This window comes from Pan troglodytes, chromosome 5, assembly GCF_028858775.2.
Source record: "Pan troglodytes isolate AG18354 chromosome 5, NHGRI_mPanTro3-v2.0_pri, whole genome shotgun sequence".
NCBI classification, from domain to species: domain Eukaryota; kingdom Metazoa; phylum Chordata; class Mammalia; order Primates; family Hominidae; genus Pan; species Pan troglodytes.
In genome coordinates, this window is record NC_072403.2 from 48,071,885 (window position 1) to 48,086,736 (window position 14,852).

General features: G+C 46.9%; 1 protein-coding gene across 1 annotated transcript; it reads right to left on the reverse strand.

The window, feature by feature from the left end:
* Window positions 1–211: 211 nt before the first annotated feature.
* Window positions 212–11,838, reverse strand: GUCA1B (guanylate cyclase activator 1B). Its single transcript, XM_527386.7, has 4 exons — window positions 11,530–11,838; window positions 5,501–5,650; window positions 2,600–2,717; window positions 212–1,862 (listed from the first exon to the last, which is right to left on the reverse strand). The coding sequence occupies exons 1-4, from the start codon at window positions 11,734–11,736 to the stop codon at window positions 1,735–1,737; spliced, it is 603 nt and encodes a 200-aa protein (XP_527386.2). The 5' UTR covers window positions 11,737–11,838; the 3' UTR covers window positions 212–1,734.
* Window positions 11,839–14,852: the final 3,014 nt, after the last annotated feature.

Below are 14,852 nucleotides of genomic sequence, written 5' to 3' on the forward strand. Positions count from 1 at the left end.
GTAGAGACGGGGTTTCACCATGTTGGTCAGGCTGATCTTGAACTCCTGACCTCAGGTGGTCCACCCGCCTCGGCCTCCCAAAGTCCTGGGATTGCAGGTGTGAGCTGCTGCGCCTGGCCAATATTTTTCTAATCAATTATTTTTTACCTAAAATTGATGTCTAAAGGAAATTTTATATGAATATCATATGAAATAACACACCTATAAAGTCTCAGGTTTAATAGGTTAGTTTTATTTCTTATACACCAACATAAAAACCTATCTATTCAAGGTAAAGCAAATGTTTTTCCAGGTCTCACTTTAAACTGTCTTATAGGAGTAACAGTGACCCAGGGCACTGGTTTTCAGTTTGCTTTTTTCAGAGGTGCCTCCAGTTCCAGAGGGTACTCAGCTCCCCTTTCAACCAGAGAGACTCCCTTTTAATCTAGTTTCTATATTGGGGTTACACATAAGAGTTTATATAACAAAAAATAATTCCACATCTAAAAACACAATAATCCAAAACTGTTCGCCTAGTCCGACCTGCTCACTGTGCTGCCGAGACATAACCAAGGTTAGGGAGAAGTGGCTGTCTTGGGTCACACAGCAGTTAGAAGCCAAGCCCAGCCCACAACCCCAGTCAACAGTCCCCCAATTCTTGCCAGAGACAGACAGAAGTTTTCTCCATCCTTTAAAGAGAAACATTCAGCTTATGGCTGGGAGTTGTGGAAGGTCCATACTGGGGGATGTGGATGGAAAGAGAGGATTGTTGGGGGAGTGGTGGGTTGGCAGCAGGGGGTCCCAGAGCAGCACCCAGGCAGAGCTGAAACAGCCCCTTTAAGTACAGCTGACCCTTTCAAAGGCAGAAAGACCACAGCCTGCAGCGTATTTGCTGCCATTTTTCCTGTTGACACCACTGGTGAGGATGCCTTGGGGAGGAGGAGGCCAGGGTCCTCCCCATGAACGCCCCTCAGCATCCCGGAAGTTATAGAATTATTGCTGCCCCCTGCCCCCCAAAACTCCTGCCTTTTCTTTTTTTTTTTTTTTTTGAGACGGAGTCTCGCTCTCGTCCAGGCTGGAGTGCAGTGGCGCAATCTCGGCTCACTGCAGGCTCGGCCCCCTGGGGTTCACGCCATTCTCTTGCCTCAGCCTCCTGAGTAGCTGGGACTACAGGCGCCCGCCACCTCACCCGGCTGATTTTTTGTATTTTTAGTAGAGACGGGGTTTCACCCCGTGTTAGCCAGGATGGTCTCGATCTCCTGACCTTGTGATCTGCCCGCCTCGGCCTCCCAAAGTGCTGGGATTACAGGCGTGAGCCACCGCGCCCGGCAACTCCTGCCTTTTCTTCAGTCTCAACACCCTCCCACCCCTGCCTCCTACCAGTCTTTGTGTTCTCATTTCTGATTTGGTCTGTGGGACCCTCACCCCTCAGTTGGCTCTTGCTTCCAACTGAGAACACCTAGAAACTGTGGGAGCCCCACAACCACCCAGCCAAGGCACAGTCCTCCCAGGAGTGGCTGAACAGGAAAAGTAACCGAATTCCCTTCACCATCCCAGGGACTCCTCCAAAATGGACTACACCCTGTTGGCCACTTCAAACCCAGCAGCCCTTCCCCATCCCCACTCAGCCCTGCACAGGGGGTGCCAGGAAGTCAACACCAGGGGAAGAGTGGGCATGAGCAGGCTGAGCCAGGGACCCTCCTACTACCCTGGAAACCTGGGTGAGCCTGGAGTCGTGGAGGGGCCCCAGACTCCTCAGAACATGGCACTTTTCCGTCTCTGCTGAGCGAGCCAGCTGCTGGGATTCATGTCCATCTGCAGCATCTTCATCACCCACTTGTCCCGACGGGCACCTTCAACAAACTCGTTCAGAGACAGCTGGCCTGAGCAAGGGGGAGGAGAGGTGGTCATGCAGAAGAAGGGGAGACCTGGGTCTGGGGGCAGGAGGAGAGACCTCGCTCCCAGGATGCGCCTACACGTCTTATGCCAACTATCCTGCAGTCTCAGACCTCAAGCTTGCAGCTTGTCAGGTGTCTGAATCTCCAGGAGTCTCCTGCCACCTTTAAGGGGCTTTCTTTGCCGATGAATTGAAGTTTTACTTTTGCGCATGGTACCACGGAAATGCTGGGTGGAGCTGAGAGAGCTGGAGGGCTCAAGTGTGTATTCCAAGCCAGCTCTCTCCCCACACAGCCCTGAGGCTGGGCATTGGGCTACAGGGAGGAGAGCCCAAGCAGCCTGAATGGAGGTCTACCCTATGCCTGCTCTTAAACACATTATCCTATTCATTCCTCTCAACCACTATTATTATCCCCATTTTCCAGATGAGGAAATTGAGACTAGGACGAGAAGCTCAATATATCACTCCCTGCCTGACTCCAAAGTTCCTATTCTTTCTATTCTGCGTGCCTGGCCTCCATCAGCAACTCCTGTAGGACTTTTAGTCACTCCTACAAACACGTGCTCATGAGTCCCTTTGTTAGTTCATGCCATCTTCTCCACAGCCTTCTCACAGATGAGGACCCCAGGGTTGGAAGGTGGAGGGCCTTGCCCAAGGACGTGCGGCCAGAAAGTGGCGATGATGCAGAGTGGACAGCACTCCCCCCATCTCTGCCCCTCTTACCATCTCCATTCTCATCCACCAGGAGGAAGATCCTGTCCACGACCTCCTCGGGTGTGAGCAGCTGGCCTTGCTCAGTTTGTAGCTCTCGCCGGCAGGCTTTCTTCAGCTGGTAAATTCCCTGCCAAAGAAAACTCAGCTGCATTGACGGGAGACCCTGAAAGCTCCACCTTCACCCCAGTGACCCACATCTCTCAGCAACACTTCCCCAGTGCTGGCTTCCCAGGCTGTGCGTCTTAGGATCACATAATCTGGATCCAGATCAAAACTGACCTGTCCTAAGGCGGTGCTCTCAGAATCCCACTGGCCTAATTCCAGCTGAGTTCCCGGCCTCACACCCCACCTGACCCCAACACCATTTGCATTTCCACTGTGAGCTGCAAAGCCCAAATCCAAAACCTCTAATGAGGGAGGTTTAAGTCACCATGACAGTCTAAATCGCATTCTACACAGGAAGAAATAGAGATGCAGAGAAGAAAATTCAGTGTATCTATATAAGTGTGCCTGTATATGTGTAAAACAGAATGATGGGGATACACATGTTCCCTCCTCATGGACTGGAGGGAAAAACCCAGGTTTCTCCTTTGACCTGTTTCCTCTCCTAGTGAGACTATGTTTGTGAAAGCACCATGTAGTCTGGGCGCTGTGGCTCATGCCTGTAACCCCAGCACTTTGGGAGGCCGAGGCGGGTGGATCATTTGAGGTCAGGAGTTCAAGACCAGCCTGGCCAACATGATGAAATCCTGTCTCTACTAAAAATACAAAAATTAGCTGGGCAAGGTGGCGGGCACCTGTAATCCCAGCTACTCAGGAGGCTGAGGCAGGAGAATCGCTTGAACCTGGGAGGTAGAGGTTGCAGTGAGCCGAGATTGCGCCACTGAATTCCAGCCTGGGCAACAAAGCGAGACTCTGTCTCAGAAAAAAAAAAGAAAGAAAGAAAGCACCATGTAAATGCGGAAGAGATGGACACATATGATGGTTCTCCTTAGCTCCCAGGCTGGCGCTCCCTGAGGACAGAAGCTGTGTCTTATGCACCTCTATGGCCTCACTGCTCAGCCCAGTGCCCAGCATAAAATAGGCCTCATCGACGTGTCTTGGGAGACTGAGGGGTTAAATCCAGCCCCAGCACTTCCTAGGTAGACTAATTTGGGCCGATTACAGAATCTCTATGAAGCAGCTTCTTGCTCTGTGAAATAGGGCTAACGATGCCTGCCTCATAGCGCGGGTCTGGCTAACCCAGGGAACACGCCAGAGTCTGGGATGTACTAGGCACTTCTTTTCTTCCTTAATCATTCTTGCTAATAGAGAATGATTGTTAGTCTTTTAAAAGAAATAACTTCTGATCTTCTTGACTTTTTCTCATGCATTTGTGTTTTCTATTTTATTGATTTCTGCTGTTTATTTTCTTTCTTCTACTATCTTTCGATTTATTTTATTTTATTTTTTTGAGATGGAGTCTTGCTGTGTCACCAGGCTGGAGTGCAGTGGTGCAATCTCGGCTCACTGCAAGCTCCGCCTCCCGGGTTCAAGCAATTCTCCTGCCTCAGCCTTCTGAGTAGCTGGGACTATGGGTGCCTGCCACCACACCCAGCTAATTTTTTGTATTTTTAGTAGAGACAGGGTTTCACTGTATTAGCCAGAACGGTCTCGATCTCCTGACCTCGTGATCTTCCTGCCTCGGCCTCCCTAAGTGCTGGGATTACAGGCGTGGGCCACCGTGCCCGGCCAAGGGTTTATTTTACCTTTTTTTTTTTTTTTTTTTTTAAGACAAGATTTCACTCTGTTGCTCAGGCTGGAGTGCAGTGGCACAATCACAGCTCATTGCAGCCTCAACCTTCCAGGCTCAGGCAATCCTCCCACCTCAGCCTTTGGAGTAGCTGGGACCGCAGGTGCGTACCACCATGCCCAGCTAATTTTTTTGTATTTTTTGTAGAGATGGGGTCTTACTATGTTGCCCAGGCTGGTCTTGAACTCCTGGGCTCAAGTGATCCACTCACCTCAGCCTCCCAAAGTGCTGGGGTTACATGTGTCAGTCCCTGTGCCTGGCCTTAATTTACTCTTCCTTTTCTCTAATTTCCTGAGATGGTTTCTTAGATCATTGATTTTCTAATATATAAAGTCTTATTTTCTAATATAGTATGCAATTTCTAATTATTTCCTAAGATATATTTTCTTTTCTTTCTTTTTTTTTGAGACAGGGTCTTACTTTGTTGCCCCAGCTGGAATGCAGTGGCATGATCATAGCTTACTGCAGCCTCCAACTCCTGGCTCAAGCAATCCTCCCACCTCAGTCTCCCAAGTAGCTAGGACTACAGGCATGTGCCTCCAAGCCTGGCTAATTTTTAATTTTTTTGTAGAGATGGGGTCTCGCTTTGTTTTCCAGGTTGTTCTTGAACACCTGGGCTCAAGCAATCCTCCCACCTCAGCCTCCCAAAGTGCTGGGATTACAGGAATGAGCCACTGCACCCAGCCTCTGTTTCCAAAATATATGCATTTTAAGTCTTATTTTCTAATATGTATATTTTAAATCTATAAATTTTTCTGCAGGTTCAGCTTTAGCTGCATTCCACAAGTTGTAGTATGTCATGCTTGCATTATTTTTCAATTTAAGATACTTGTCATGTGTGTGTGTGTGTGTGTGTGTGTGTGTGTGTGTTCCACAGAGTATGTGGAAGTCTACTGCCTAATTTCCAAACAGATGGGGATTTTCTAATAATCTTTTTTTGATTGATTTCTAGCTTAATTCCACTAGAAATTACACACTCAGAATGAGAACACAGGAAACACACTCAGAATGATTTCAAGGCCTCTTCTTCAGTCCCCGCTGGCCACTTGTGGCCAACCTTCAGAGCTCCAGCAGTGCTCTAGTGCCCAGGCTGCTGGCCCATGGGCAGAGACACTAACCTCCACAATGTTGAGTAGCTCCAGGCGGTCGATGCAGCCATTGCCATCCTTATCATAGATCTTGAATGTCCACTTCAGCTTGTGCTCCAGGGTGCCCCTCAGCACGAGATTCAGAGCTGCCACGTACTCCAGGAAGTCGATGGTGTTGTCCTGCATTAGATGTGGATGCTGCTGAGGGCACAGCCCACCTCCCCAGAGCATAGGCCATTCATCCCTGCAAACACAGGGCTTCTCCTCCTCCTTTTAATCCATGTGGCCTCTGTGTCTTTGCTCAAGTCTTTCTCCACCCTTGGGGTAGAGAACATTCTATCAATCCATCTATCTCATCTATCTATCTATATCATCTATCTATCTATCTATCTATCTCTATCTATCTATCTGACTATCTATCATCTGTCTATTTATTTTTAGAAACAGGGTCTCATTAAGTTACCCAGGCTGGTCTCAAATTCTTGGGCTCAAGTGATCCTCCCTTCTTGGCCTCCCAAATTGTTTGGATTACAGGCATGAGCCACCACACCCAGCCTAGAGAACATTCTCTCTTCTCATTTTCTATGATCACCCAAGCCTACCCATCCTTCAAGGCTGAGCTCAAGGGTTCCCTCCTCCAGGAAGCCTTTATTCTCTGACCTCTTCAGCCATAGTGCTCTCTCCCTCCTCATTCTAACATCCACAGCATCTACTGTCTATTCTACACAGCTTGGGACTTTCTCTGGCATTGTCACTTAACTGTTTCCTAGATTTGTCTTGTTCTCTAGCCAAGTTATATGCTCCTGGGGAAAAGAGAGGGGTTGACATTGCTTGGGTTTCTCCTCCATGCCTAGCACAGTGCCACTTATGGCCAGAGTTGTAAGCCAATAGATATTCATGAATCAATGAGTCAATGATGGACTTGACCTGAATTTGGGACTAAGACAGTTTTGAAGGAGTTAGAAAGCAGAGCCCATGTTGAAATTTTCCTCTGCATTCTCATTCACCCCAAGTCAGAGAGAGGCGGACAGGCAGTGGCTCCAGCCCTACCCACTTCTAGATCCCAGTGGACATTACACCGAACAACAGGCCTGTGCCTCCAGCCCATCCAGGAAGGGTGGGGGAGCGCAGAGCTCAGGTGCTAATCATGCAGAGGAAGGGGGAGAGGCACAGTCTACTTCTAAGGTGACTCTCACCAGGAAGCAACAGAACCTTCTTGTAACAGAAATGCGGCAGCAATAATGATTTCTAAAACAGTAAATAAGAAAGAGGATATATGCTTGCTTTCTTCTCCAGATGTGTTTGGGGTGACAGGCTGCTGCTGCCGCTGCTGTTGGTGGCTGCAGTGGGTTAGCTGTGCTAGTGTCTCACTTACAGGTGCTCACTTATTCCAAGGTTGGGAACTCCATTCTCCAAATCAAAAATCTGAGCCATCAGATCCCCCAGGAGTGCCTGTCATTCACATGACTTTGTTATCAGAAATGACACTGATGGCCCAGAGCACTTCTGTCCCACTGGGTCAGGCCACTCAGGAGCCCCAGCCCCAGATCAAGGGGTGCCTGGGTGAACAAGGTTTGAGCAACAGGAGAAAATGGCAGAAAATGAGGGAAACAGCAAGAAGCCTAAGGAAAAACTAAGAAGAAAACAAAACAAGCTTACCTTAGTACCTGAAGTGTTCTATTCATATCTTTTAAATAATTCCTATAAATATATGGTCTCCGTACTCCCCATCATATACTTACCTAATTGAGGTCAGATTATATTTATAATTTTGTTTCCTTCATTTTCATGTAACATTTTCTCATGTCTTTAAAAATTATTTAAAATGTCAACTTCTATTTTTTTTTTTTGGTGGGGAGGGGGTACTGAACATTCCCTTTGTTGAATATATTTCTAATATTTTCCATTAAACAATGAACTTTTTTTTTGCACGTATACCTTTTCTTACATCTCTGGTATTTCTTTTTTTAGGGTAGACACTTAGCAATGGTTGTCAGTTCTTTAAAAGGCTATTTTCTCGAGTAGTTGTTACTTATTAAGCTTACCACAAATCAATCTTGTGTTTCTTATTTAATGAGAATGAGTTATTATCCCCATTTTATGGATGAGGAGCCTGAGACCCAGAGGTTCCCAGGCCACCCAGCCAGCAAGTGGCAGAGCTTTTCCAGGCATGCATCTCCTCCAGTGCATCACGTCGGAAGAACTTGCAGTCTCCACTTAAGATCTATTTCTGTCCAGCAAATAAGCCTAGTGCTTGGGGGTGCCAAGAGAAGAAAAACAAAAACAAAACCTGAAACCACTCACAAATCCCCACTCTCTAGATCTCCAGAGTCTTCCTCATTCTTTGTCCAGAAGCTTCTATTCCTACAACATCCTCTCTCAACATGATTCAGTTTCCATGACTCCTTGCCTTATATGAGACATATTCCAGAGTGATCTCTAGACAAGTGATCTCATCTGAGAGGTTACTGGAAACCCCAGGACCATTTCTGGGAAACGTCCAGCTGGGACTAATCTCATCTGCTATGCATGGGACCTTGTCAGCTCCAATTACCCACAGAGGCCTGAGAGTGATGGAAATGGCTCTGTCTACTCAGGAATAGGATGGGCGTGTCACCGGCTCTGTGGGATTATCTGCCCTGTTTCTCCTTGAATTGGCCATATTTGTGCACCAGCCCTGACTTCAATGCATGTTATATAAGAATCCTAAATGACATCTGATCTTCACCCTCCCCTTTCTTCCATTCCAGGCGGTCATAGGGCAACCACGAGAGTTGCAAGGGAGAGTGGCAGAGACAAGGTGTTCCTACCTTTTTGTCCCCACCAAACCGGTTTCCATCACCTCACATTTTCACGTGTGAACCAGATCTATAAACACTTTTGATTTGATTTGCTTTAGAAATCTCAGACCGATTGTTCCGAAATGACACTCCTTGATATAAGGGGGAATGGAGTCAGGTGTAGGTTTGGAGACAAAGACTAAGTGGGAAAGAAGGCTCAGTCCCTGAGAGAGGAACTGAAAAACACTTTCTAGGGAGGCTCTTCCTTATAGTGGAATGCCAACTAATAAATAGAGAAGGGGTGATGGGGTTAGAAAATTATCAACAGATGCCAAAGCCAGTAGAAAATTTGACTGAACAATAGGATATTTACTTAGTCTCAAGATATATCCTTACATGTTGCTTATTAATTACAAAGAAAAAAATAGTAACTTTACAATGTTGAAACATGGCAGATACCACCTTAACCAAGTGATCAAAGTTAACTACGCCAGTGATGGGACAAACTGACGTCTTGTACCCCATGGTATGATGAACCGAGGACACAACATCACATCAGTGGCAATTCTACCAATTTAGACAAACGCCAGTTGTGAGCTGTCCTACAACATAACTCAGCTGCAGTCTTCAAAAATGTCACAGTCAAATAAAAAAGAAAAGCTGAGATTAAAGATTCCAGGTTAAAGAAGACTAAGGAGATACAACAAGTAAATGCAATGTATGATCATACAAAAAAAAAAAAAAAAGAAAATAAAAAGAAAAAGGAAGGCCAGGCATGGTGTCTCATGCCTGTAATCCCTACACTTTGGGAGACCGAGGCGGGTGGATCATGAAGTCAAGAGATGGAGACAATCATGGCCAACATGGTGAAACCCCATCTCTACTAAAAATACAAAAATTAGCTGGGCATGGTGGTGCTCGCCTGTAGTCCCAGCTACTGGGGAGGCTGAGGCAGGAGAATCGCTTGAACCTGGGAGGTGGAGGTTGCAGTGAGCCGAGATCATACCACTGCACTACAGCCAGGGCGACAGAGTGAGACTCCAACTCAAAAAAAAAAAAAAAAAAAAAAAAAAAAGAGAAAAGAAAAGAAAAGAAAAAGGAAAAAAGAAAGAAAGCTGGCCGGGTGCAGTGGCTCATGCCTGTAATTCCAGCACTCTGGGAGGCCGAGGTGGGCGAATCACTTCAGGTCAGGAGTTCGACACCAGTCTGGTCAACATGGTGAAACCCCGTTTCTACTAAAAATACAAAAATTAGCCAGGCATGGGAGTGTGCACCTGTAATCCTAGCTACTCAGGAGGATGAGTCATGAGAATTGCTTGAACTCAGGAGGCGGAGATTGCAGTGAGCTGAGATTGTGCCACTGCACTCTAGCCTGGGCAACATGGCGAGACCTCATCTCTACCAACATAAATAAATAAATAATACAAAAATTAGCAGGCATGGTGGTGCACACCCGTAATCCCAGCTACTTGAGAGGTTGAGGGGGGAGGATCCCTTGAGCCTGGGAAATCAGAGGCCGCAAAGAGCTGAAATCATGCCACTGGGTGACAGAGCGAGACTCTGTCTCAAAAACAAAAAAGAAAATACACACTGAAATACTTAGGGATAAACGGGCATGATATCTATAGATTTCTCTTAAAAAAAGTATATGTGTAAATTATGTATCATGTATATGTATATATACTTATAGGATACATTATATATATGTATGTATACAGAGAGAGGCAGAATGATAAAGTAAATGATATAAAATGTGAATAACGGGAAATTTGGATAAATTGCATATGGGAATTACTTGTATCATTCTTATAACTCTTCTGTAAATTTAGAATCATAGCAAAATTAAAAAGTTATTCAAAAAGGAAAAAACATTGATGAACATCATATGCCGATTTATAAGAAGAGATGAGGTATAAGGAGTACAACTATATGCCTAGGGGCTTAATCAGCCCTTTGGATCTTGAATCATGATCGTATTGATTTTTAGATGAATCTGGGGAAGATTGATGGACTTAAATGAGTCTTATTATTTATGACCTGATATATTTGTTTACTTTTCTTACGACATTTTAAAAAAATCATCAATTATTTTAAAAAGTCATCTTCTCTCTTTAAACAACCTGCCTTCTAGGCAGGAGCACTTAAGACCTTGGGCAAATCGATTCATTCCCTTTTGCCCAGCTTTCTCATCATTTAATTTGGAATAACAAAAGTCTGCCTCTCCCACCCAGGGTTGCTGCTGACTCAGAGGAGACCTAAGAGAGGCAGAGCGCTGAGAAGTCCGAATCTGGCTCTGTGCCCTGTGGGGTGGTCGATGGGGTTCATCTCTAAGAAGGTTCTGTTGAATTGAAGATGCTGACCTCACCCTCCTGTCCCGGGACAGGCACTGTGGGGATGTGCACTGACTGGTACCAGCGACAGGATGAGACCTGAAGTGGCATTCCCAGTGATTCAGCTTAGAAAGCTAAGTTCTCCACGCATTGAGGAATGGAGAACTGACGCTTTCTTCAGATTAAATTGGTATTTGAGGCAAATCCAGTAGTTTGCAGGATTGCCAGGGCACTGAACTGGATAACCTTAAATAATCAAGGGGTTTTTAACTGAATTGAAATTTAAAATTCAATCCCCTGGTGCATTTACAAGATGTGTTATCTTCTTAGCTGCTAGTGACATTGTGGGCTTAGAGAAACTCTAGTCTGAATGATTTAATGAAACCTTCCAGGACTTGAAGAGCTGAAAGGGGCTTTTGCAGTCATTCGCCCAATCTCCCAATACATGCAGGAGCCTCCTCCAGCATTCTTGACAGGGAGGATCTGACCAGTCTCAGAAGAACCCCAACAAGAGAGAGCTCATAGCCCATGCTAAGACACCTTGTCTCATTTGGAGCATCTCTTTTGCTCCTAGTGTTTAGAGTGACAGGGGCTCTGGCGGATGTGAAAACCCGGTCATTGGGCTGCAGAGTCTTGGTCAAAAATACACAAAGAGAGGACCTGGACTGTCTGCCAGTCGCCCTTCAGCTCTCAAGAAGAGGATACAGGGAGCATTAGCCGACAGCTAAGAGATGGAGGGAGGGAAGGAGAGACAGAGAAGATGGAAAGGGACAAAAGGAAGAGACAGAAGGGTTTGGTGAGTGAGACAGAAAAGGTAAAGACAGATGGAGTGGAAAGAAGAGCAGAGAAAGAGCTGAGGAGTGGGGAACTGGGAGCTCTCCCTGAGGACACTCGTGGAGGAAGGCGCCAGGTGGACTGGCCACCGGTCCTTCCCTTCAGGGTGCCTTACCCCATTCTTGTCGAAGGCTCGGAACATGCCCTCTACATATTGGGAGGCCTCCTCATCGTCTGTGACCTTGAAGAAGCGCTTAAACTCATGCATAAAGAGTGTGCCGCTGGGGCACTCCATCACGAACTTCTTGTACCACTCCTGGAGCTCCGCCACATCTATCTCGCCAGCTGCCTCCGCCTCCTCCCAGCTAAACTCCTGCCCCATGCTAGCCCTGAGGAGCGTCAGGGAGCAAGGGTCTGTGTCTCCTCCCTGGCTTCTGCTGATGGATCTCTCCAACTAGGGCCCCCTTCCTCCCTTTCCAGGAGGCCTGATCAGCCTCTCCATCATCTCCTGGGTGACTGAACATGATCGGTCGGTGCAGGGGGCAGGTGGCAAGGGAGGTGGGTCCAGGCCAGCTAAGCTGCCCTAAGACTATTAGAAGATTCCCCAGGTGGCCGGGTGCGGTGGCTCATGCCTGTAATCCCAGCACTTTGGGAGGCCGAGGTGGGTGGATCACAAGGTCAGGAGTTCGAGACCAGCCTGGCCAACATGGTGAAATCCTGTCTGTACTAAAAATACAAAAAATTAGCTGGGCATGGTGGTGGGCACCTGTAATCCCAGCTATTCAGGAGGCTGAGGCAGGAGAATCACTTGAACCTGGGAGGCAGAGGTTGCAGTGAGCTGCGATCACACCACTGCACTCCAGCCTGGGGGACAGAGTGAGACTCTGTCTCAAAAAAAAAAAAAAAAAGGAGATTCCCCAGGAAGTTCTGACCTCCAGCCTAAACTCCTCCAGCCTCACTCCTTCCCTTAGCCTTGTCAACAAAGCAACCAAGCTGGCCCTGGTAGACTCTGAAGAGGTAGAAGGGGAAGAAACTGAGAGGTAAGCAGAGAGACGCAGAGTGAAGAAAGAGTCGGGGTGCCAGGCTGGGATCCTCCCATCTCACTCACTCCCTATCTCTTTAGCTGGGCCTCACATTGCTCCAGGGAGGCCCATCTTGGAGACAGGAGACTCAAGTCCAGAGAGGAAGTGAGATCAAGTCCTAGGCCATAAAACAGAATCCGCTGGTGATCTGGGACTTGCCCCTCAGACGGTCTAGTGAAAAGAGGCAGAATCTATGATGGGAAGGGCTCTAGGTGAGCAACTCTCTTCCCAGGCTAACTCAGTCCCTGACGCTCCTTTCCAGATTACACCTTTGATCTTGGGAGCTTTTCACTTTCTGATTTAAACTACAAATGCCTCCCTCCAACCCTTCACACAAGACCTAGGGGTAGTGCCTTTTTCACATTTCCTCCAAAATACTAACATGTGAGAAGGATCTGGGAGCATGGCCTAAAATATCTTTGAAGGCTCTTACTTTTTACATTATAGGTCATGTAAAATTTGCTTTTGAACAATTACATATTCATGCTTATTTTAATGTAACATAAAAATGACACCTCCAAGAAATCAAAAGACCTGAGACACACATTTTTCTTTTTCTTTGCTTTTCTTTTTTTAATTTCTATTTTTTGAGACAGGGTCTTGCTCTGTCGCCCAGGCTGGAGTGCAGTGGTGCGATCTCGGCTCACTGCAACTTCCGCCTCCGGGTTCAAGTGATTCTCATGCCTCAGCCTCCCAAGCAGCTGGGATTACAGGTGCACACCACAACACCCAGCTATTTATTCTTCTTTTTTCTTTTCTTTTTTTTTTTTTAATTATACTTTAAGTTCTAGGGTACATGTGCACAACATACAGGTTTGTTACATAGGTATACATGTGCCATGTTGGTTTGATGCACCCAGCAGCCAGCTAATTTTTGTATTTTTAGTAGAGATGAGGTTTCATCATGTTGGCCAGGCTGGTTTCCAACTCCTGACCTCAAGTGATCCACCCGCCTTGGTCTCCCAAAGTGCTGGGATTATAGGCATGAGCCACCACGCCCAGTGACACTCATTTTTCTAGAAGACTTCAGAGGCAGCAGTTCCAGTGAATCTATCCTTAACCTACCCATCCCTCACTGGGTGTTCAGCCTGAATTGTTTTGCACATCTCCAGGCCTGACCTCCTCTCTCACTGTTCTCTGCCTCCAGACGTCACTGAGCTCTGAAAGCTCTTTTAACTTTCTTGCTATTCCTGAAGGAGAAATGTGATTTCTTCTGTCATCCTTTCAAGTGGTGGTGGGTTTTTCTCCCCCACACACACCTCAAGGTCTAGATAACAGGGCTAGTGTCCTCCTCGCTTCTAACTCTTGCCTCCAAATGGCCTTTTATTTTTTTCTCCCTAAAAAAGGCCAGTCCCTTTGAAGCCGCATCTGACTCCTTGCCACTATTTACTTCTCCTCATTGCCGTCATTCACTGGTGACTTCCCTGCTTGTCTCAAAGCATCATGTCAGTCATTTCAGTGACTGTGACCTCCAAGTGGATAAACAGCCCATCCCACACACTGGCCTCAAAGGTACTTGATCTCTTTTTTTTTTCTTTTTTTTTTTTGAAACAGAGTTTTTGCTCTTTTCACCCAGGCTGGAATGCAGTGGTGCGATCTTGGCTCACTGTGAACTCCGCCTCCCGGGTTCAAGCAATTCTCCTGCCTCAGCCTCCCTAGTAACTGGAATTACAGGTGCCTGCCACCATGCCTGGCCAATTTTTCTATTTTTAGTAGAGATGGGGTTTCACCATGTTGACCAGGCTGGTTTCGAACTCCTGACCTCAGATGATCTGCTCACCTTGGCCTCCCAAAGTGCTGGGATTACAGGCATGAGCCACTGCGCCCGGCCCCAGTGAGATGTGTGGGAGTCACACTGCCCTCTTAGTCTCTAATTGCTGGCAACCTGGCATGGTCCCACATACGTGAGCCACCGGGCCTGGCCTGGTCCTTGATCTCTTTAGTTCCAACGAGCTTTTCTTCCACCTTACCTAGTACTTCCATTCACTTGTGGTCCCTGAGCCACAAGTGCAGCATCTGGGAGCTTGCTAGAAATGCAATGTCTCAGGCCCCACCTCAGACCTACTGAATCAGGAACTGTGGGCTGGGGCCAGGAGTCTGTGTTTTAACAAGCCCTCCAGGTGCTTCCAATGCGTACTGAAGTTTGAGGATCACCACCCTAGGCCTTGCTGTCACCAATCTCTACTACCTCTGAAACATTCAAACGCTGCCGTCTGTTATCAGCACCCCACCCCTTCCATCTGTTACTGTAATACCTTCACTCCAATAATTCACTAATCTCATTGCGACTTCCAACCTGCTGATCTGTTTTTAACATCTGTCATCTTGCTCATCTCCTCACTCTCCTCCTTATCTTCATTCCATGGCCCAGCATTCTCTCCATTTTGACTTTTGTGCCCCTCTCTCCTCCTAACGC

Excerpts from the sequence above, each read along its gene's own strand:
- GUCA1B (XM_527386.7), bottom strand. The coding sequence starts at position 11,736 with ATGGGGCAGGAGTTTAGCTGGGAGGAGGCGGAGGCAGCTGGCGAGATA. Across the intron at positions 2,718-5,500 it reads AGCTACTCAACATTGTGGAG|GGAATTTACCAGCTGAAGAA; the intron begins GTTAGTGTCTCT and ends TTTCTTTGGCAG. Across the intron at positions 1,863-2,599 it reads GGTGGATGAGAATGGAGATG|GCCAGCTGTCTCTGAACGAG; the intron begins GTAAGAGGGGCA and ends CCCCTTGCTCAG.